At 30.6% G+C, this 22,590-nt stretch overlaps 2 protein-coding genes across 2 annotated transcripts; one reads left to right on the forward strand and one right to left on the reverse strand.

The window, feature by feature from the left end:
* Positions 1-6,704: 6,704 nt before the first annotated feature.
* Positions 6,705-7,394, reverse strand: LOC125807633 (uncharacterized). Its single transcript, XM_049487368.1, has one exon. It carries the CDS (start codon positions 7,270-7,272, stop codon positions 6,757-6,759), a length of 516 nt encoding a protein of 171 aa, XP_049343325.1. The 5' UTR covers positions 7,273-7,394; the 3' UTR covers positions 6,705-6,756.
* Positions 7,395-13,659: 6,265 nt separating this feature from the next.
* On the forward strand, positions 13,660-14,392 carry LOC125807538 (60S ribosomal protein L12). Its single transcript, XM_049487264.1, has one exon. It carries the CDS (start codon positions 13,736-13,738, stop codon positions 14,234-14,236), a length of 501 nt encoding a protein of 166 aa, XP_049343221.1. The 5' UTR covers positions 13,660-13,735; the 3' UTR covers positions 14,237-14,392.
* The last annotated feature ends 8,198 nt before the right edge of the window (positions 14,393-22,590 follow it).

Raw genomic sequence — 22,590 nt, forward strand, 5'->3', positions numbered from 1 at the left:
TATTATGAAGCCAAATTCATCTTGAGTATACGTCAGATAACGATCAAATTTCAAACTTAAAGAGGCATATACACAGAGTTTTATTTAAACTTAAATTAGTATCAATAAAAAAAAATTATTGATTAGTTAATATACAATAATGACCGAGAAATATATATAAACGTATTTATTTTAAAGCCAGTGATTGTATGTGGTAGAAATTATAGATACTTATGTTGATTGGGTGGCTTTAGGTGAAAGGTTACTTAAATTTGTGAAAGTGTTTGGCCGCGCAATTAATGTGAGTTTGGCTGTTTGGATATGGTCGGTGTGATCCTAAACCATTAGCAATTGGTAGGGAGAAACTGCCGTATTTTACAAGTTTTCTTAACGAGTATGCATGTTGCTTTCTTCTTATTAATTGACATGCTTGCAAATTTATTGTTGAGTCCCTTTTGAAAGGAGTGTATTTTCCCTTTGACTTAAAATGAAAGGTTACTTTTGTTGTTAAGTCCTATGGTGTAAAGATAAAGCATTTCACCCTTAATGAATATATTTATATGATATTTATCTAATTGTATTCATCAAAAATCATATTTAGAGTAATTTTTAGAAAAGAAACTACTATCGTTTGCACAGTGGTCAATCCTTCTGTTAAATTTTGTGACTATCGTTTAATTTATACCAAAAGTCAAAAAAAGAATCGCAAACTTTAGGCATACATAACTGAAGTTGAAAATTTGTGTTTGCTTTTAGATTTTTTTGACTAAAATTTGGTCTTGTGAACCCTAGATATCAGACATTTTAATCTAAATTTGGTATGATTTGCCAAGATCAACTTTGAACATTTTTTACTTTAACTTATGAACCTGACAAGGAAAAACACGGGACATTTATTTTTTTTACTGAAATTGTGGCAAGGCTTCAATATATAGTCTTGCCAAAAACACATTTTTGTATAAACTTATAGCCTTGATGACAAGGCCAAACTTTAGATATTTTTGTCTCAAATTGGAGTTTGAGGGGGAGTTCCACTCATGGTACCTTGAGTGAGTGAAGTTTGATTTTGACTTGGCCTTTCACTCATAGTATCTATTTTGGCTTGATGTCTCACTTATGGTACCTTTATTTTATTTGGCTCATAGCACCTTAATCTAAATTATATATTTTTAATCTAAAATCAACCCAAAAATAAATAAACCTTTATGGGGATTTTACATACAATATAATAAGAGACATAAAATCTCTGTTACTTTATACCGAACAAAGATTTTGAAGAATAAGCGGAGGACGGGTAGTAGTTGAACTTTTTTTTTAAAAAAGGTACAAATTAAGCTAGTGTTTGGCCCAAATTTTAAAATATTCTTGGAAATTTTTTTTGGTTGAAATCATCATATGTTTGGTCATAAATTTTGGAATAAATATTTGACTATTCAAAAAATATGATTTATACTCATAAGTTCTAAAAAATATTTAAAATATCTTTAAGTTTGTATTGTTGTTTTATAATGAACATGTTCCGTCAAAAACCTTATAACATAATTGATAACAATCAACAACAAAAAAAAACAATATGGGCAAGAGCAATACATTAATCGCACACTCAAACTTTGCACACTCAAACTTGTCATTGATTCATGATAAATTTTTACCTATTAAAAATAAAATGTTCTTTTTTTGTCATGCTCTGTATAGGTAGCAAAGATGATTAGTTATTAGTTATTAATATAGTAATTTGGTAAATAATGTTAGTTGAAATTAACAAATGATGAGTATTTTTTATAAAATATTAAAGTTTGGAGTAATTTTTTTTTAAAAAAAATATTCTCAAATACTATAACTTAGCCCAATTTTTTTTTTTTTTTAGTCTTTGGGAACTTGGGATACTTGACAAATATATTTATCAATTAATGACAAGTTATATATCCAAACACCATTTCTCAATTTTTTTCTCAAATATATTTGGGACCAAACGGGTCCTAAATCCCTATGAAATTGTTGGCAAGCGGACTGGTAAATCATATCCCTATTTTCTTGGGCTACCACCCATAGGCCCAACTATGGGACGAAACGCTCGCGACTCCTGATGGATATTTTGCTATAACAACCCTTTGAGCATATTAATAACTTGTTTGAGTTGATTTATTTTAGATATTTTTAAATTAAAATAGTTTTAAAGTAATTTTATAGTGTTTGGATCAAATAAAAGAAATACTTATAAACATTTGTTTTAAGATAAAATAACAAAAATAAGTCATAAAGTCATTCAAGCAGGCTTGAAAACCATAATATGATAGGACTTTGATTTGATTTTTAGTTGAGTTATAGGTAGGAACATCAAATATATGTGGTACATTATGCTTTTTATGTGGACCGGTGCTCATATAAAAAATATACCGGAAAAGGGCCTAAAATATCCCTGAACTATTGGAAATGGTACAAAATTACCCTCCGTCTACCTATTGGCTTCAAAATACCCTTAACATCTACTTTTAGGTCCTATATTAACCTTCTTTTTAACGGACCCCAATTTAAACCTAATTAATAAATTAATTAATGACGTGGCATTCATATATTGGTCATCCTATAATTAATCTAAACTAATTTAAAAATCCACCCATTCCCAAATCAAATCGACCAGCCCCAAATTTATTTAACCCATATCCTTTCCCTTTGGAGTTCTCACGAAAATTATAGCATCTTCAACTTTCTGCATTATATCAATGTAGCTACGTAATTTTTGCAGCTTCGAAACATTATCTAGATCATCAATATCATCGTAATTAAAAGCCAAAAATAAAAATCATCGTAATAACGATTTTTCGTGAACATCACGTGTATTATTGGATAATTCATCTAATTCCTCCAAATCTGCGAAGAATGAATCAATCAGAGTAGCCATTATGCGATTTATATTACTTTTGCTGCAAATTAAATAATATTGATTAACAATCTTCTCCGATAATCACTCAAAATCTGCAAGCAACTTAACCACTAAATGCTATAGACTAAAAATGGCTAATAATCTGAGATTTTGGTACGCATGTGCTTCCACTCTTCCTCCATAATATGGAAATTCACTAAAAGAAAAGGACTAACACCAGGTTAATCTACAATAAAAAATCAGTATAAACCTTGACATAAAATATACCAAACAATTCAGAAAAGTTAAGCAGTGTTTGCCGGTTTCTTCCTCCAGATTTGGGTTATGGAATTGAAATGGCCAAATGAAAGTGAAGTGTTTGATGATATGTTCGCCGGATGCTTCTACCAGAGTTGTAAAATTCTCATTTTTCTGCACACGCAACTGGCCGGTGCAAGACGAGCCATGATCGTGAAGTGTGGGGACTTTTTAATTGGAATTTGATTTGGGGCGGGTCGATTTGATTTGGGAATGGGTGGATTTTTAAATTAGTTTTGATTAATTATAGGATGACCAATGTACGAATGCCACGTCATTAATTAGTTTATTAATTAGGTTTAAATTGGGGTCCGTTAAAAAGAAGGTTAATATAGGACCTAAAGGTAGATGTTAAGGGTATTTTGAGGCCAATAGGTAGACGGAGGGTAATATTGTACCATTTCCAATAGTTCAAGGGTATTTTAGGCCCTTTTCCGAAAAGATACACATAAGATATTTACTTCAAATTAAATATTCTTTTATAAAAATCTTAAATGATCAGACATTTTAATTACAAGTTATAAAATGAGAATACAAATTATAATTTAATCATAATTTGTATCTTATACTTATATCGAAAATTGACACTCATATAAAAAATATATATACATACAATAAGTGTATATCCAAAATATATGACATTTATTTGATATATATATATATATATATAGAAAGAGAGATATTTTATTTTTATTCAGGGGAATTTTCGCATATAACCACTTAAAAATAACTTAATTATGCTCCATTGGTATAACTTGCTATTTACGATTCATAGCTACATGTTCTAGGGAGGAGAGAGGCGAGCGAGATTGATAGAGGGAGGAGAGAGGCGAGCGAGATTGAGAGAGGGAGGAGAGAGGCGAGCGAGAGAGGCGAATTGTATATGTATATCTGTCAAATAATTGTATATATGTAATTGGTAACATATGTATTTGTATATCTGGCAAGCGAGATTGGAAGAGGGAGGAGAGAGACGAGCGAGATTGGGAGAGGGAGGAGAGAAGCAAGCGAGAGAAGCATACTGTATATGTATATCTATCAGATAATTATATATATGTAACTGGTATATATATATATATTTGTATATGTATAAATGACATGATTACATCTAAAATTGAGCTGCAACCCCTAATTAATTCAAACTAGAGTTATGTTAGTTAATTAATTAGTATATTTTTGCTTATTTGCGTAATTTTCCCTTTTATTTATTGGATAGCCATAAAGCAAGAAAAGATAGGAAGCGTTAAACGAAAGGCCAAGCAGCTGTCTCATTCGTACTCCATTGTTTGAAGAATCCCATTGTCCACAACTTTTCCATCAATTAAAATCAATCAATCAATCCCCACCCCTTTCTTTATCAACTTTCCTTCTCTATCAACACCTCCAGCTATTCTCCTCATAAACCTCAACACCATTTTTAAAAAAATAAAATAGGAAAGATTAACCTTATGTTTATTTATCGTAGCAGGTAATTTGTCTTCTTTTCAAACAGTGTAAAAAAAATATTTTATATCAACAATGTATATCATTCAACTAAATTCAAATGAAAAGTAACTCAAATTAAATATATATGATTACTACAAGTTAACCTTCTCTCCTATCTTTTTCATTGTAACAATTTACTTGACAGAATAAATAGTTTAGGCCCGAGTGGCGAAATCAAATATTTTACAAAAGGAGTCTAAGATATAAAGAAGTAAACACATGAAAAAGTTAAAAGTGAATTAACATTATTACATATACATGAAAATTATTATTTTTTTGGCCGAAGAAGCACAAAAACAATAGAATCCGAAAAAGGTAAAATATACGCGGTCCTTACTAATCACTGCCTCACAAAGATAGATAGGTTATTTCACTTTGTTAATTATTAACAAACGTTTCTCATGTTTTCTCCTGGAGTTTTCATTTCCCCTTTTTTGGTATTATATTCCGAAGAGAAAAGAGAGAAAGATAAAGGCCAAAAAAGATTAGAAGAAGTTACCTGTACGACAGTATGAAAGTATCTTCATGATATTCCATATCTTTTGAGTTTTGGAATTATGCTTTTTAACTAAATCGGTTTATATTTGACACATTCAAAGTGAAACACATCAATTTGCTTTTTCTTACACTATTAAGCAGACAATTTATTGCTTGACAAGACCACTCATATCTAACCTATTTCGATCCATTTTACTTGTCATTTGATAAAAATATAATATCCAAATAATTGTCATTTAAAAATTTAAAAATAAGTAACTATCAATTTCCACCTTTATCATTGCTTAATAAATGTAAAAAGAGAATAATGTGGTAAAAAAAACAATATTAAGCTTAAATTGGGATGCTAAGATAAAATTGTTTTTAAGAGAAATCAGATATTATAAAAGGGAAAGCATGTCACATAAAATAAATTAAATATTTTTTTTCTTAGTATGTCTAGTGATAAAAGTGAAGTACCTTATAAGTGACAAATCGAGGCATCTTCTAATTATTAAAAATAGTATCAACCATGACAGCTCTTTATCTTAGTTAGTGGAAAAGAAACGGCATCAAAGTAGTGGTGTTGAATTATATACGCAAGTATTTTCTAAATCAGGGGCACACCTGTTGGATGTTGCACCCACAAACATGGACCCATAAGTGCAATTCACAAATAATGCATTAACCAGTTTAATTATGCATAATTACCATTATTTGATCATATTTGATTTGACATTATATTGATGGAGACGCAATAAAACGTAACCACCTAAACTATCTTAGTTTCTCACTAATTGTACTCATTGATAAGTGTAGATTAGTATCACGTTCGCATGCACCATATTTATGTATATCCAGGCTGTGAACTTCTAATCCAAAATAAAGGTAATTAAGGATAAGTTAAATTATAAATCACTAGATAATCGATCTATATATCTTGTTTTACTTGGTCCAAGCAATAATCTTGGATTAATGTGAAGATCAGATCCTCACTAGATAGTCAAAGTTAAATTGATCGATCTATATATCTTATTTTACTTGGTCCAAAAGATGAGTATCGAACTATTGGATCGAGTAAGGTTAGGAAGCAAGGTAACTAGGTAAGGTGCAAACAAATTTAATCGCAGATACTCTTTAGTAGCTAAGATATGTTTTAAAAAAACAAGTAATTAGATACCCGTAATCCACTCACAACTCCTTAATCTGAAATTAAATTATTGATATTTTCCATAGACGGAAAATTAACAATATCTGTGGAGTTATTCTGGCGCAAGTGGTTTATGATATTTTATTAGATTTTTTTTTTCTTCCTTTGTTGTTTTGTGTTCTTGTAGGACTCCATTTCACTGTAATGTCTCTATCAGTGAACTACTTGACAGAACAAACTCGATTATCCATAACAATGGTGCATTTGTAATCTGAAACTACCAGCAAATTTGGACAATATATCAAAAGTTGGATCAATTTTTTTTGTCTTAATTTACTCTCAAAACTTCAAAAAAAAAAAAAAAAAAAAAAAAAACTCACAATCACAAAGCAGTGATGGACTTGATATGTAAATAGTCAACAAATGACCGTCAAGTAAAAAAAAAAGAAAAGGATCAAAATAGTTAAGATTTGAATAAAAAGGATCAATCCTGGAATCCAGTTTTCTCCCATATAGCATTTCTGACTCTACTCAGATCTCTCCCTTTGAGAGTCCGCCCAACTCCTTCGTGCACGGAAAACGATGCAATTCGTGTCCTTTCTAACTGCTTCGCCAAAAACTCGTGAGGCGGAATCCGATTATCCAAATCATCGTCGTCTAAATCATCATCACTATCTCTCCTTCCGTACTCTCTGTACTCATCCTTCAGTATCTTCGACCAGTCCGGTACATTCACCGGCAACGACGCCGCAGTCGTCGTCGCTGTCGCTGTCGCCGTCGCGCCGGAACATTTTCGGTAGCTCTTCGTTTCGCGCTGCTTCCTCGAGATCCTTGAACTCGGAGATTTCTTATGAAATTCCGGTGACCGAGAAACCGTCGATGAGTTCCACACGTCTGATTCGTCGAACTCGAACACCGAATCAGGAGTCATCGCAAGGTCTGGCTCGGTGGAGAGGAAACGATAGTTTGCCGTGGCGAAATAGCTCCTTGAAGCTGCCATTGATGATGGATGGGAAGAAATTGAAAGAATGGTTAATGTGTATACATACAGACACGTGTATGTATAGAATGAATGTGAAGTTGTTGCTCTCTGTTTAAATTTGGAAGGTAGTATTTTTTGTATTCTTATCTCTCTTTCTTATACTCTCAGTATGTGTTGATGTTATCAAAGAGCGAGGAATTGGTTTGCTTTTATAAAGGTTTTTAATAATGGATAAGATTCTTCTCTTTACGTCTCATTTCTCCGTCTCTTCTTTTTTCAATATTCACCATTATACCCCTAGAAAAATCATGAAGACGCCACGTTATAATTTGGATTTATCCACTATCGACCCCACTAAAATCTACAGTTCCTCTAAAAATGAACAGTTGCTGATGTGGACTCTTTTCTCTATTTTCCGTTTCCGTAAAATGTTAATTATTCAAATTCTTTTTTTTAAGAACTAATACTCAATTTTTTTAATAAAAAATAGAAATAACCATTCTGACCGTGAAATTCTTATTTACTTTATGTATCACGCTTAATTTGCATGAAGTAGTATGGCTCGATCTCGGACGTGAATCACAATTCACAAGTTCCTTAATGCTTTTTTTTTTGATAAATTGAAGAATAACACTATTTGTATCAAGTCAAAATATGATAAATAAATTGAAACAAAAAAAGTAAAAAATTTATCTCGAAAAGTGACTCATTTTTTTCATAACACAAAATCACTAAACTAATGATAATTATCTCCTAATGTAGCTCAACTTTATTTTGTCACAAAAATATCACACAATTTTTGTAATTTTACCTACAAAAGTCACTCAAATAATACTTTTTTAATTTATTTTTTAAAAATAAAATTGATTATGTATTGGCTTGATTTGTAATTTACTTTTGTAAGATGAGCTTTTAAGTTTGAATAGTTATCTTTTTTTGACCAATTTTAATTTTATTTTATTCAAATATCATATGTTATTTTTTTATATCCAAACGTGCCTACTAAATCCGCCCCTAGTTTTCTTCTAACTATTCATATTCACCAAAAACAAAGAAAAAGAAAAAACATGTATCCAAAATTTGACTCCTTTTCCAAAGAAATAAAGTAAAAGGGTATTTTGGGAAGATCGTTTGTTTTCACCTGAACAGTAAAATAAGGCCCTCAAGACTATCAGCTATTTCGGCTTGACACGCGGCCCATTGCAACACAACAAAACTGTCAACTTGTGGGGCCAGCTTAAGCAGTCACAAGGATGAGCTTGGATATGGCGCGGAACTTGCGCCAGCTGTTTTTTTGGCTTGCTTCGTGCCACAACTCGATAAGTTCTCGCGCTACCAAACTTCGTATTATGGATCATATTCCGTCCCGGTTCAATTACATCTAGTAAAATTTTGTTAAGTGAATTTTAGGTTTAGCAAATATAAAAATTATATTTGAATGTTATAGATATATTTTGTATAATTGCGCTCTATAACAAGCTTTATGTTTGCTATGACTATTAATCTGTATATTTCGGTATACATATACATAAAAATCTGTATTTTGTATATTTTAGTATACAAACTAAAACACAGTAATTGTATATAAACAAAAAATTACTACATATATACAACACATATGTATACCGAATAGGTCTATTTGTATATTTCGGTATACAAATGGGTCCTGCAATTAATTTTTATACAACACATATGTATACCAAATGGGTCTATTTGTATATTTCGGTATACAAATGAGATGACAAAAAACATGGAATATTTGCTACGAATTACAAATAAAAGAAACTATGACTATAACATTTAATTTGAATTAATAGTTTGATATTTCATACAATTTTCCTTATTTTATATGGATAGTTAAAAATAAAACAAAATATTATTTCCTCTATATTCTTTGAAGTAAATAAATGATGTTTAATATTTTTACTTTGTTTTAGAATAAGTATTATTTTATGATCTAGAAACAGAATATTATTAAAAAAATTCGAAATTATCCTTATTTACCTAACAAAAAACTACTACTCCCTCTATCCACAATTGTTTGTCAGGGTAAGGTCATGCACACCCTCAAGGAAAATTTAATAGAAGGTGTAATTTGACTAATATAACCCTATTATACCAAGAATACCAAAAGTCTACATAACTTTTCAATTGAACTACACTATCATTAAGGGCAGAATTGGAAAAAGGTGATTAATTGTTTCTTGATTGTTTAAATTGACAATTAATTTTGGACATATATTTTTAGTATACCTGCCAAATAATTGTGGACGGAGGGAGTATTGGATTTTGTTTGATTAGAAATAGCTCGTTACTTTGATGTTATGACCTGTGAGACATTTTAAAGAATTGTGCAAGTTACATTATTTTTGGTTTGATTTAGCCCTACAAGTGATATTGTGATCAATCGTTCAACAAGATAAAGTATATAAATGTTGTAATGATATATACTTTATAAATGTCGATTTACTATTTTTACATGAAGCTTTATAAATACATCATACATACAAAAAAAAAAGATGTAGTGGCCTTTGAAAATTATAAAACATTATTTTTTGATTGATATAAAGCCCAATAATTGATATTGTAATCAATGGTCCACCAAGATAAGTATAGAGATAGTATAGTGATACAGGAGTTCGACTTAGTGTCTTTACTCGTTTACATGCTAATTTTTACCTTGAAACTTTAAAGATGCATACATTTAAAAAAGAACAAAAGAAACTAGTGGTCTTTGAAGATTAATTATAACTACACAAACTGCAAACGATATGAGTGGCAAAATAAATAATCTATTCATCTTATGAGATGTTAGATTATGTGAAAATTAGTTTGAAGAGGAAATTATTGAGTGTGCGGATAAATTTTCTCATGAATAACTGGATATAAAATAAAGATACACATATAATGTACATAGATACTCTTTAAGGGTATGGAGTCTATTGAAAGAAAACGAATGAACTTAGTTGAAAGCGTGCAATATATCATAACATATTAAGTATCTTTTCATAATATAGCTTAGCCCAACAATAATACTCACCCAACAATAATACTCACATATATTACTAATCTGAAATTTCCTATTTTGTTGGTAAACATGTTACATATCGTGATAAGGTATTAATTGATGGAAAAATTGAATGAAATAGCAAAATATTAATTCAAATTAAATGCCATGGCGATAGTTTATTTTAATTGTAATTCGCAACAAACATCTCTTTTTTTTTTAGCCATCTGATTCGGTGTACAATTAGTCATTTTCGGTATACAATTAGCCATTTTATACATTTCGGTATAAAATGTATAAAATGAGTTTGTGTTTGTATAAATCGAGAGAAAAGTGTATATAAATACTAATACATATATTTTCGTCCTATACACTTATAATTATACAAATACATATCTTATTATACAAATTACAAAGTATAAATGAATTTATAAAAAACTGAACAATTTGTATAAAATTGGATGTTTGTAGCGAATTATACAAATCAAAAGCTCCATAGCAAACATAAAATCTGCTATGAAGCGCAGTTATGCAAACTATAGTTATAACATACAAATATAATTTTTATGTTTGCTATATGCGAAAGTTGCTCTTAATTGATTAGGAGTCGTAGTGGTTCATTGGGTTGGATGATTTTTAATTGAAATTTAAAGTGAATGATATGATCAGTATTAGAGGTAGGTAGAGTGACCATTATGGGTTGTGACGTAGTGGTGGAACTGCTTTACCCTTAATTAGAGATTTTGAATTCAAGATATGGATATGAAAAAAATCTTGTTGGGAGCGTCACCCACGAATAGGCCTGCAGTACACGATCCAAATTTCATCGGGGATCTAATATGGGCTCCCGATGTTGGGGGATAAAAAAGAGAGGTAGGCAGAGTAATATTTATCATATTCAATAATTAATCATTAATTGGTAGCTACCATTAGTTTCTTCAACCAACATTTATAAAGCCAGTCTTTTGTGTCGAGACGATCCTTATAAATTCCCCATTGTTAATGTTATCTTAATTTTTTGGTGGTTTTTAGAAGAAAAAAAGGTAGTCTGCCGCTCCAAAATAAATGATATTTTAGCTTTTTCATTTTATTCTAAAATAAATAATATTTTAAAATTTCAAAAAATAATTGATTTTTTTCATTTAAAATTACCCTTCTTTACCTAATCAAAACCATTAATTGACCTTTTTTTTTAAAAAAATAGAAAGAAGTTAATAAAAGATGACAACTAATGTGGGATCGTTGTAATGATTTTAACAAATGTCAAGTTGGGGGATCGTTGTCTTAGCTTCTTCCACATTAACGTATCCTCCCTCAAATTAACCACCCGTAAGGCTGTAACTAAGTAATTTGGTAAAAGAATATTTCCTACGATGTAATTTAGTGTAAAAAATCTCAAATTGATTTATAAATTTTGAATACCTAATGATAAAAAATTCTTTATTGTATATAACATATTTAAAAAAACATGTTTTTTAAAAAATATTTTGACAAACACTATATCAGTCAATTTGGATTACGTATTGACCTAATTTTTTAGAAGCTAAAATGGATTAATCTAATAAATGACTGGATTGATAATCCATCCAAACTTAAACATGGAGAGTTTGATTTTGCCAATCCTAATAAAACTCATGATATAGACAAAATTTTGACATGTATTGCCTGTTTTTTCCCCAATGGTAGAACATCTCTTTCCCCCAAAGAATGATAGAACAACTCATGGACTTAAAACACAAATATTAATGGGACGGACCACTAGCCTAGCTAGAAGCATGACGCTTGTGGAATTATCCCTATACTGACTATGACTTTGCAAAAACGTACGAGATCAACATGTGGTTAAGAAAGAATGAAGTAAAATAAAGAGGTATCGGACTTTGATTAATCATACATGATAGGATAGAAATAAAAGTCATGTTTCACCTGTTTTTTAAAGTTAGTTTAAGTTTATAATTATCGATACATGAATTTTTTTTTTGTACAATGGCCACATATTTTATGTGCATTTATAATAGTAATAATTGACAACTACTTGAGATTGATAGACTCACATGCATGCTCATCGAGATTGTATGGTTGTGAATGGTTCATTCGTTGATGTTCTCTATTTACATCTAATAGTGATGTGCATGCTATTCTCATTTTCACTTTCGAGTAATGTTAATATCCTGCTTATAGCTGGTGTTGGATTCATAATTTTTCATATGCCTTGCTTGACGTATACGTCTCTTACGTATGTATATTATTATATATAGTGTATGTCCAAACTATAACTATATTTCGTCTACCACACATGTTGTGTAGAAGCTGACGGCAATGAACTCAGAAATTTGTTGACCCATTAACCAAATTATCATACAACTATTTGTGTTGGCAGAGTGATATAAAGAACTTAAAAGACTATTTTTGAGTCAAATGTGACAGTAGTTATTCTTGTCTTATTTCCTAAATAATTATAAAACTAACAAATTTTGTGTAAATGATACATATTGAGATATACTGTCCCTGTCAAGAATTTTTACACCATACAATAGTCCAACAAAGTCCACACATTAGTATACATAATACATCTATGATGATTATAGACTAAGGAAAACTATGTAATTAGACGAGCGTCCATGACTATTAAATTTTACTATACTTTAAAATAATTACATAATCTCTTGCTCTTTCTCCTCCCCTTTCTCTTACTCACTATCTCCCCCCCTCCCCCCCTCTCATTCTCTCCCTCTCGCCTTATAGAGGCAAATACACTGTATCTAGAAGCAACTCGAATAACATACATAATTATTAAAACTATCGATATGTTGAATAAATAAAGAAACAATTACCTAAATAAACAACTTATTTTACTATATTCTCTAAAATTCTCCATCATTTGATTTTTTTTTACACAAATCCCTATTCTCTTCAATTTTCGGATACATCACTTTACACGATGTATCGTTTGGATACATAACTTTGTATTCGATATCGAGATGATGTATTCGAAATCGGTACGTGATGTATCGGAACGTTTTGGGATGTATCCGAATTCCATCAAATTTAAGAGATTTTTTTAATTTATAAAAGAAGAGTGATATGTAATTAGCTCATAACAATATGAGATTTGTGTAAAATTTCCTATAATTAAAACCTATATTAATATGTTTTATAAAAGTTGCTCTTTTATTACAACACTAAGCAGATGACTCCTTTTTTAGGCCGCTTGTTAAATATGATAAGATCCCAAGTACACCAGAGACAGAAATGGTTTGGCCCAAATAATGAATTGCTTTGTAGCCTGTGAAAGGTAAAGGAAATGTCATTAGAAGAGACTAAGCCCAATTTTTCAACATACAGGCCCAAGGGTAAAATAAGACATTTTGAAAAAAATCTATGCAAAACCCTAGTTTTATATATTCTGTTTCATCACACTCTCCACTGCCCCTCCGAAACACAGCTAAACCTCAACCCTAGCTCACTGTCAAAATGCCGCCAAAGTTCGATCCATCTCAGGTCGTCGAGGTTTTCGTCCGAGTCACCGGAGGTGAAGTCGGAGCAGCGAGTTCACTCGCTCCCAAAATCGGTCCACTCGGTCTTTCTCCTAAAAAAATCGGAGAAGACATCGCAAAGGAGACCTCAAAGGACTGGAAGGGTCTCCGAGTGACGGTCAAACTCACAGTGCAGAATCGTCAAGCTAAGGTATCGGTTGTTCCCTCCGCCGCCGCACTTGTCATCAAGGCGTTGAAGGAGCCGGAACGTGACAGGAAGAAGACGAAGAACATCAAGCATAACGGTAACATCTCACTGGATGACGTCATTGAGATTGCTAAGGTGATGCAGTCTAGATCTATGGCGAAGGAATTGAGTGGAACTGTGAAGGAGATCTTGGGAACATGTGTATCTGTTGGTTGTACGGTAGATGGAAAGGATCCTAAAGATTTGCAGCAAGAGATTACTGATGGAGATGTGGAGATTCCTCAGGATTGATTGATGATTGATGAGATAAGAGGGAATTATGAACTGATAATTCCATTGATGGAGGTTATGTTCTGATTTTGTTCTTATATTAATTTTTATGTTATTTTGTTTTGAGTATGTTATCGAGGATAATTTTGATATAATTATGACGAGTAAACTTTGGGATTTTTTTGGTTAATGTAGTTTTAGTTTTTCTCGATGAATTGCTACTCTATCTAGTGTGCTATTTTATATTGTCTGCGTTGTTTAGTAGTGGCGTTATATGTATTTTAAGTTTATGTTGTTTTTTTTAGTTAGTAAAACACCTGTGGAATAGTTATATAAATAATGCCGAGGTTCATATTCTAGTAGTCATAATTAGCAATGTTGCTGCTATCTTCCTGTACTGTTTTGAAATTTTATTAGCACATTGAGAAGATGCTACTTAGAACTCTGTACATTGGTTTGTCCCTGTCGCTTCTTACAAAGGTTCAGCGATTTATTGGGTATATCCATTGCACTATACTTTGTTAAACAATTGGTATATTTGCATGAACTGCGGCTAAACTTCCAAGTAGCTGAGTGTCTATTGAAAACAACCTCTCTGATTCACTGAGTAAATTCATACGCACACTCTAACCTCTCACTTCAGGGATTACGTTGTGTATGTTGCTTTTGATTGTCATCATTCCAGTATAAACCCACTTTATGACTTTTGATTGTTTGTTAAACAAACAAAATAAATTATTTTAAAAGTATTTCTAATTAATAATATAGATATCTAACCTTTGTGTTACTAATCGTTCCTCGAAATCCATTTGCTACATCTTCATGCTAGGTTTTTCTGTCAGTCTCTTTAATTTCCTGGTGAGTAAGTTTTATAGTCCATTATAAATGTTGATGGGTGCTGGGTAAACCTACAAGACTTTGCACCTCTCTGTATGGCATACTTTTTACTCCCTCCTTTCCTAGTTATTTGACACATTTCGGATTTTAAGATTCATATTGGTCTATAGTATCATATATCTTTTAAATATTTTGAATTGTTAATTTTTGTGACTTAATAGTAATTTTTACGTAGTTTACTAATATTTAAATTTCATTTCAAAATAATTGAAGATTTTATGTGTAAATTTCCGTTCAGTTGTATGACTCTCGAAGAATGAAATATGTTAGATGGAGTAGTTGTTTTCCGCCTGTTCCACATGAACCACAACTCTCAACATTCTACTGCTTTTACATTCATGCCAACAGTGAACTGATTCACACCTGGCAAAGTATGCTCTCCATGCATCAAAGCTTCACGCTTTGGATACCTTCACTATTATGAAATACTTCAATCCTCTAGTTAGGAACTTTGGCAGCAATCAGCCTCTTAGTCACGTTTTATAGTATTCATAGTCAACACATAGCTAATCTCCTCCTTTATGAGGAACCTAGTATACTCTATTGAAGTAACAACAATATGAAGTAATTGAAAAATGCGTAAAGTTTTTTTAAGGCAAAAACTACAGAACCTAATTAACCGTACAAACTCATTACAACCTATTTCCATATAAAATGAAAAAAACTAGATATATCTAAACGAGATGGAAGAGTACCATGTTGTCACTACATAATTTTAGTTCAAATCTTGCAAGATTCGAGAACAAGAAGATACAAAACAGAGCAAGGACATCTTGCAAAATTCGAAACAGTCTGTTTAAGTTAAAAATAAAAAAATCCAACCAGTGTACCGCCCCGCATGTTTTTTTCATAAAATATTTTGTATCTCGTTCCATTGCAATTCCTGTTCACAGTAGATTATCAAATTAATAAAATTCTTGATAGGGTATGGATGATCATTTCCTCTTCCTCTGGGAGCTAGCAGTCGCTGAATGGTTGGTTAATAATATTGAATCTTTGCCCTGTTCCACATACAAGTTATATACCAGAATGAAGTTACGCTGGCTGTACCATATAACTGGTGGGATATTATGTTAAGAAAAGATAAAGTGACACAAGGTGTCTCGAATTTTTAAAAAGACACATTAACTTTGCATACATCCTATTACCCCACAAAACATTTCAAAATCACAATAAATCCATACTTTTTACACAATGTGCATTCTCAATGCCTGAGCATGAGTCTCACCCCAATTAATAATATAATTACACATTTTTTTCCAACCCATTTAGTAAAAATTGGATAAATCTTGACCCATTAACATTTTAATCATGATCCATTCTATTTAACCCTAAACGCCTTTTAGATTTTCAGTGTACTCTCTCTCTCATTGATGATCAAAACCCTAAAGCATTTCAATAGTCACAATAAATTTGTTTTGTGGTGATAATTTCTTGAATTATGGAGTCAAAACGAAGAAGTGAAGGCTCACATGTTAATTGCTTCTTGATTTGAATGTAATTTTTGGTGAAAACAAATGTTCTTTTTATATAGTAGTGAATTTTTGAAAAATCATCTTTATAGTGATTGTTTGTTATTTTCTTCTTGTGCTATCTATTATTCATATGTATGTAGTGTTAGTTTAGGACTGATTTGAGTTTGAATGTTTCTTGATTTAGTTTTGAAATTTATTTGCAATTGCACTTTCAGGATTTACAAATTAGTTGATCTAATAACTTTTAAATAAAATTTAAAAAAAAGATGAAGAAATTGAAGCTAGTAAAGCTAGATGAAAATTTCATTGAGGATGGAGATTTTTTTTTTTTGGTTGTAGATGGAAAACTCTTCAACATCTATCGATGGAGGTTTGGAGAAGATGAGAAGTGTCTTTTAATAAAGAAGAAAATTCAAATTATCAGTGCCACGTGACATTGTTACGCTGGTTTGGGGTTGTATTTTTATTCCTTCATGCGCCTATCAAATGTCAGAACACAACTGTTATGAAAATGAGTCTAAAGTGTATTTATTGTGATTTGAAATAATTCCATAGAGTAATAGTAAACCCGCAAACTTTAGGTGTCTTTTTGAAAATTCAGGTGTCATTTTATGTCCTTTCTCTTGAGAAAATATAAACTTACGCTTGATGTAATTAGTATTTTCAATTATTTTTGAATTACTTAAAGTGCTAAAGAATAAAAATTAAACATCATTTCAAAATAAGGTAGGAGCATTTGTGCAATAACCAACATTTACTTCACCTCAGAATCGCAATACTTGTGCTGCCAAATGGCATCAAACAAGCACGAAAGCTGAATTAGGTTTTTTCGGTGTTTTCGTAAAAACATCGGCATCCTCCTCTCTTCTGGGAATATTGATCCAAAGTTCGAGTACAATTCGTGTGCCTTTTTTCTTCTCTACCACCATTATCATTGTTATGACCAGGTGTTCCATTTTTTCTTTAAGATGAGTTGGAATATCTTGCACATCCTTTCCTCTTGCGTTGCAAATCATGATTTTTAAGTTTCTTAACATCACTAAATCAAAGTCATTAATCATTCTTTCCTTGGATACAACAACTAACATGCTCGTCCTTGTATGTTCTTGTTTTAATTGTTTGGGCTTCATCATGTAGCTTTGATTAATGTAAAGTTGACTTATTTTAACTTTAAAATCTAACTCAAAGAGAGGATAAACATATATATAAAGAGTCCTGAAATTTCGTAAGCGTGACTTTCATGAAACAATGAGTTTATTTACAACTAAAACTTATGATTAACCAAATACTTGAACTGTTGGAAAACTATATGCACAGCGGAAGCATACTAGAATCTTACGGCTTACATGAATAATAGATAATCAATATTGTTTATGCTAGACCACATAATCATGCTAGAACACATAAACATACTGAAATTTAATTCGATAAATACCTCTTGAAGCATGAACAGATACCTTCAAGCGAATCTCCAAGTTAGACAGTCCTTCAAGTGAATCTACAAGATAGTCATGGTCTTCTACAGTGATCCCAAGTTCACATCTGAACTCTCTCAATACTTGGGTGGGCAAGTATCGAATAGAAAACTAATCAATCTAGGGCAAGAAGAATCCCTAATTATAGAGATTTCTTCACAGTCACGCTAGTTTTCTTTTTATAAGAAAACTAACGCCTCTCCCCTTTTCCCTTTAGAATTAGGATTCTGAGTTCTAGTTAAATATGGGCACTGGAGGGACCACATAATTAATTACTGAGGCTTCCTATTATGGAAATATTTCCAAATAATTAATTTGAATTATTTCTTACCATAATAAATTACAAATCATTCCACTAAAAATTCGTAATTGCACTCCTCTATTTATATTTCGTAATTCCCCATTAAACACTTATGTAGTTCCCCATGTTAAGATTTCAGATACTGATCAATAAATTAAATTACTGATGAATTTAACTTAATGATTAATTTCCTTTAGAGCACGACTTAACTTATTTCATGTGTCGGATTCATAAATCCACTTGCAAGGTTTGACACGATGAAAACTTATAAGTTTCTCAAAAAGGCATATCTATCAATCTCTATAATGAGACATGGATTTCATCAACTAACTTATTATTTCACCAATATATATTATTATCATCCAACTTACCAGGCATATTGACCCATCTCAAAATCTCACCTTTTAATAAATCAAAACGATAATTAATATATACAGATCATAATAGTTATATCAGGATTAAGAATATAAGTACATTTAATAGTTTAGAGAATATGTTTTGTCAGTCAGTCTAAAACAACTATCTCTACTCGGTCCCGTTTAATACATACAAAATGCACTAGCACAAGAAGTTGGAACTATACCGTTTCCATAATCAAGATAAATTACCTATAATCTTGTGCTACAATCGTACCGATGGCATGTCCAATTTCCATCCTAGATTGTGAACAAAAAACTTTATACTTATAAGAACCGATGATTTAATCCTCTGTGTATAAGCTAAAATTCTACACACTAAATCATCTACTATATAAGTAAATAGACACCATAAACGAATATATGATCTATTAAAATTGAGCAAATATTTATTCTATAATAAATATTATTTCTTAACACATGGTTAATAGTATATATCCCAACATAAACGTGAGGGGTGTGTTGTCAATATCATCAGTGATACTCTTAAACTATCCAAATGAGTCTATATTTTCAGACTTTTCCCTATTTAATCAGTCTTTTCTATAAATCAAACTATTTAGAAAAATGCTATAATTTCTACTTTATGCTTAAAAATTGATTGAAAGCAACATTCGTATTTGTCAAAACAAATTTAAATATTGTTAGGTGAATTATCAATTATATAAAAGTTCAATCAAGTTTAGAGAAGCCCCAACCATGATAAAATTAATGATCACCTTACATATTATTGACTTAAAGAGTATCGCTAACGCAATATGATTTTACTTACTTATACTACATATAACCTAACAAATGAAGCGTGCAACAACACAAAAAAAAAAAGATATTTCTAGAAGTACATACGTGTCGATAAATATAAGAGGAAATTTTCTATAGTCAGTAGCTCACCCACTTTCAAACAAACTGATGTGGCCATTCCACCAAACAATAATTCATATTTTTCCACATGCCTTCTTTGGTGCCTTTTCTCTATTTATTGCATTCTACACACGTGGAATCCCTTAACACCGTACACGTGTTCTCTAGTTCTTGATATTTTCAACTTCCTCTTCCTATATAAAAAAAACAATAACCTCCAAACAATTTGGTATATTATTCCTCAAAGTCTCTTGTGTCTTATAATAATAATCTAAGGAGAAAGAGTCTGCATTTGTTTTGTATACTAACAATAATGGAGAAGAAGATGGTGAATTTGAAGCCTTGGATTGAGGTTGCTCCTTCTCTTTTTGTTTTTCCACAAAAAAAATTCACATTCTCCAAAATTAGAGACTATTAAAGAAGATGATAGAGCTGAATTAGGCCAAGATAATGGAGATGATAAATAATTAAAGTTGCTCTCCTTTTTTTTGGTTTAAGGGGAAATAGAGGGTAAATTTCACAATCTCAGGCTAAATTAATCTTTATAGCCATGATGAATTGTATTACTAGCTAGTTGTTAATTGTAAACTCTTCTATTTCCATTTGTGGAATACAATGTTTATTTTATATAATCTCAAAAAAAAAATCTCTTTTCTTTACACTCTTTTAATTTCGCTCTATGTGTTTTTCTCCCTTTTATATCTTCTTCGATATGTTTCGCTTGAGTTGCCAGTTTATTGAAAATAACTTCGTATTTTACTTAGTTATGAGGAAAATCTCCGTAAATATTATGAATATATATATATTTTTTTTGGACTCAATTTATGAGATTACGTTTGATTATGGTGTTTGTTATCTCATAATATTATTGGGCAACTCTAAAGGACCGATGAGAAGAATCCCGTGCTATGCACGAGCTCGAGCCAATATGTTTTTATTAATTTATTTATTGTCCTCGCTGTAAGCAAGGATGTCAATGAAAAATATTTAATTAAAGTGGTATTTGATTAAATAGATTATGATTAAAATACAATTTGATAAATGATGAAATTGGCCTCACGATAGAACATGTCAACAAAAGCCGTCGCAAATGCAATAATGCACAGCACGTATAATTGACGTGGGATCCATATTTTTAGCAAAGTCATCTATACAGCTACACACGAAATGACCAAACTGTCCTTGGAGCAACCAAATGTCAACGAAATGACCAAACTATCCTTGGGAGCAACCAGAAATGTCAACAAAATGACCAAACTGTCCTTGGGAACAATCAAAAATGTCAACCAAGTGGTATTTGCTTCAGCACAACTCCACTCCACTTCTTATAATAATAAAATAAAATAATAAAAAGATGAAGATTAAATGGAAAGTCTACTTCAGCATTTAACATATTATAATAAAATAATAAAAAGACAAAGATTAAATGAAAAATCTAAATGAAAAATCTACTTTCAGTATATAACATATTATCCTCGGAAGAAAAATCATTTTTCCGATTTGAGTTGCTTTCGTATTGATTCAAACATAAAAATATGAATTAATTTTTAAGAAATATATTTCTTCGTGATAATAGGAACAGGGTTAGATAGGACCGTGCGAAAATTACATTATTTATATCTAATAATTTTTTTTATACATATAATAGTTAAAATTGTGACTCTTATCACTGCATGCCAAGCACACCGTACCTAAACCCATTGCATGACTCAGAATTGGGATTTATTGATTCGAGAAATGATTTTTAAAACAAAATAAATGTCAAAAAGAAAGTTTCTAGATGGCTGCCCGAATATTGGCTTGACGTAGTAATATATAATATATATAAATAAAGTATATAGTAATAAAAGACATTTGAAAAATCATCACTTGAAGTAGTAAGTGGTTTCCACTTCCCATCACCTTGTCTTATTACACCTAATAATAATAAGGAATTGGTCATGAGGAGATGGTTGTAGTATTTTAGATCCCTCAAGTATTGATAAATTCAAATTTTGTCCTAATTATAAATGAATCAACATATTTTGATCTTTAATTTGTTAAACGGTGTATTTTAATCTATTATATAGGAGATATGCTATATTGATATTAGTTCAAAATTACATTATCGTCAAACATATATAATAGTAACATTACAAATTCAATATATATGGTAGTCAAATAATGTATACTTTCAACATGTATCAAAATTTATGTGGTATCATTCAAATTAAGAAAGTCAAATTAATTATTTTTATTGTAATATTTTCAAATGCCTTTTAAATATTTCAATTGTTAATTAATGTAATATAATAGTTATAGTTTTCAAATATGTAAATTGTAGAGCAAACAACAAATTCTACTAGTTTAGTGTTTAATTACGTGTCTTCACTTAAATTTTTGAAATTATCTTTCGTACCATATTTGGTGCATCCACATACATATATTTCAGATACATGCAAAGTAGATATATCTATCTTTGTATATCTAAAATTGGAATGTAACTTAAAACGCACCCAATTTAGTAGTAAATCACGTGTCTAACAATTCATAATGTCAAACATTTCCATGATTCAAATAAAATTTCAAAATCTAAATTTGTTCCTTTATTTTGCATTATCTTCCACCATCATTCACTACATACAATGAATTTGATAAAGCCTTTATCTAAATACAACAAACAATCTTTAAAAGTCGATAAAAATTATCATGTATCATATACATATTTCATTTACCTATTATAGTGATAATATGAATAAGATACTTCATGTATTTGATATAATGACAATAATATTATTAAATACATATTTTATGTATCTGATATAATGACATCATGTATCAGATACATAAAACACATTTATGATACGACAAAAAAATTTAATCATCAAAATAGCTTATCAAAATACTAAACCAATGAATTTTCAAGAAAAAACTTGGTATCCTATTCAAAATTAGAAGAAAACACCTATTG

This window comes from Solanum verrucosum, unplaced genomic scaffold (assembly GCF_900185275.1).
Source record: "Solanum verrucosum unplaced genomic scaffold, falcon-dt-bn FXZP01000183.1, whole genome shotgun sequence".
Lineage (NCBI taxonomy): Eukaryota > Viridiplantae > Streptophyta > Magnoliopsida > Solanales > Solanaceae > Solanum > Solanum verrucosum.

What these genes read in the sequence shown, in the direction of transcription:
- LOC125807538 (XM_049487264.1), top strand. Translation starts at nt 13,736, where the DNA reads ATGCCGCCAAAGTTCGATCCATCTCAGGTCGTCGAGGTTTTCGTCCGA.
- LOC125807633 (XM_049487368.1), bottom strand. Translation starts at nt 7,272, where the DNA reads ATGGCAGCTTCAAGGAGCTATTTCGCCACGGCAAACTATCGTTTCCTC.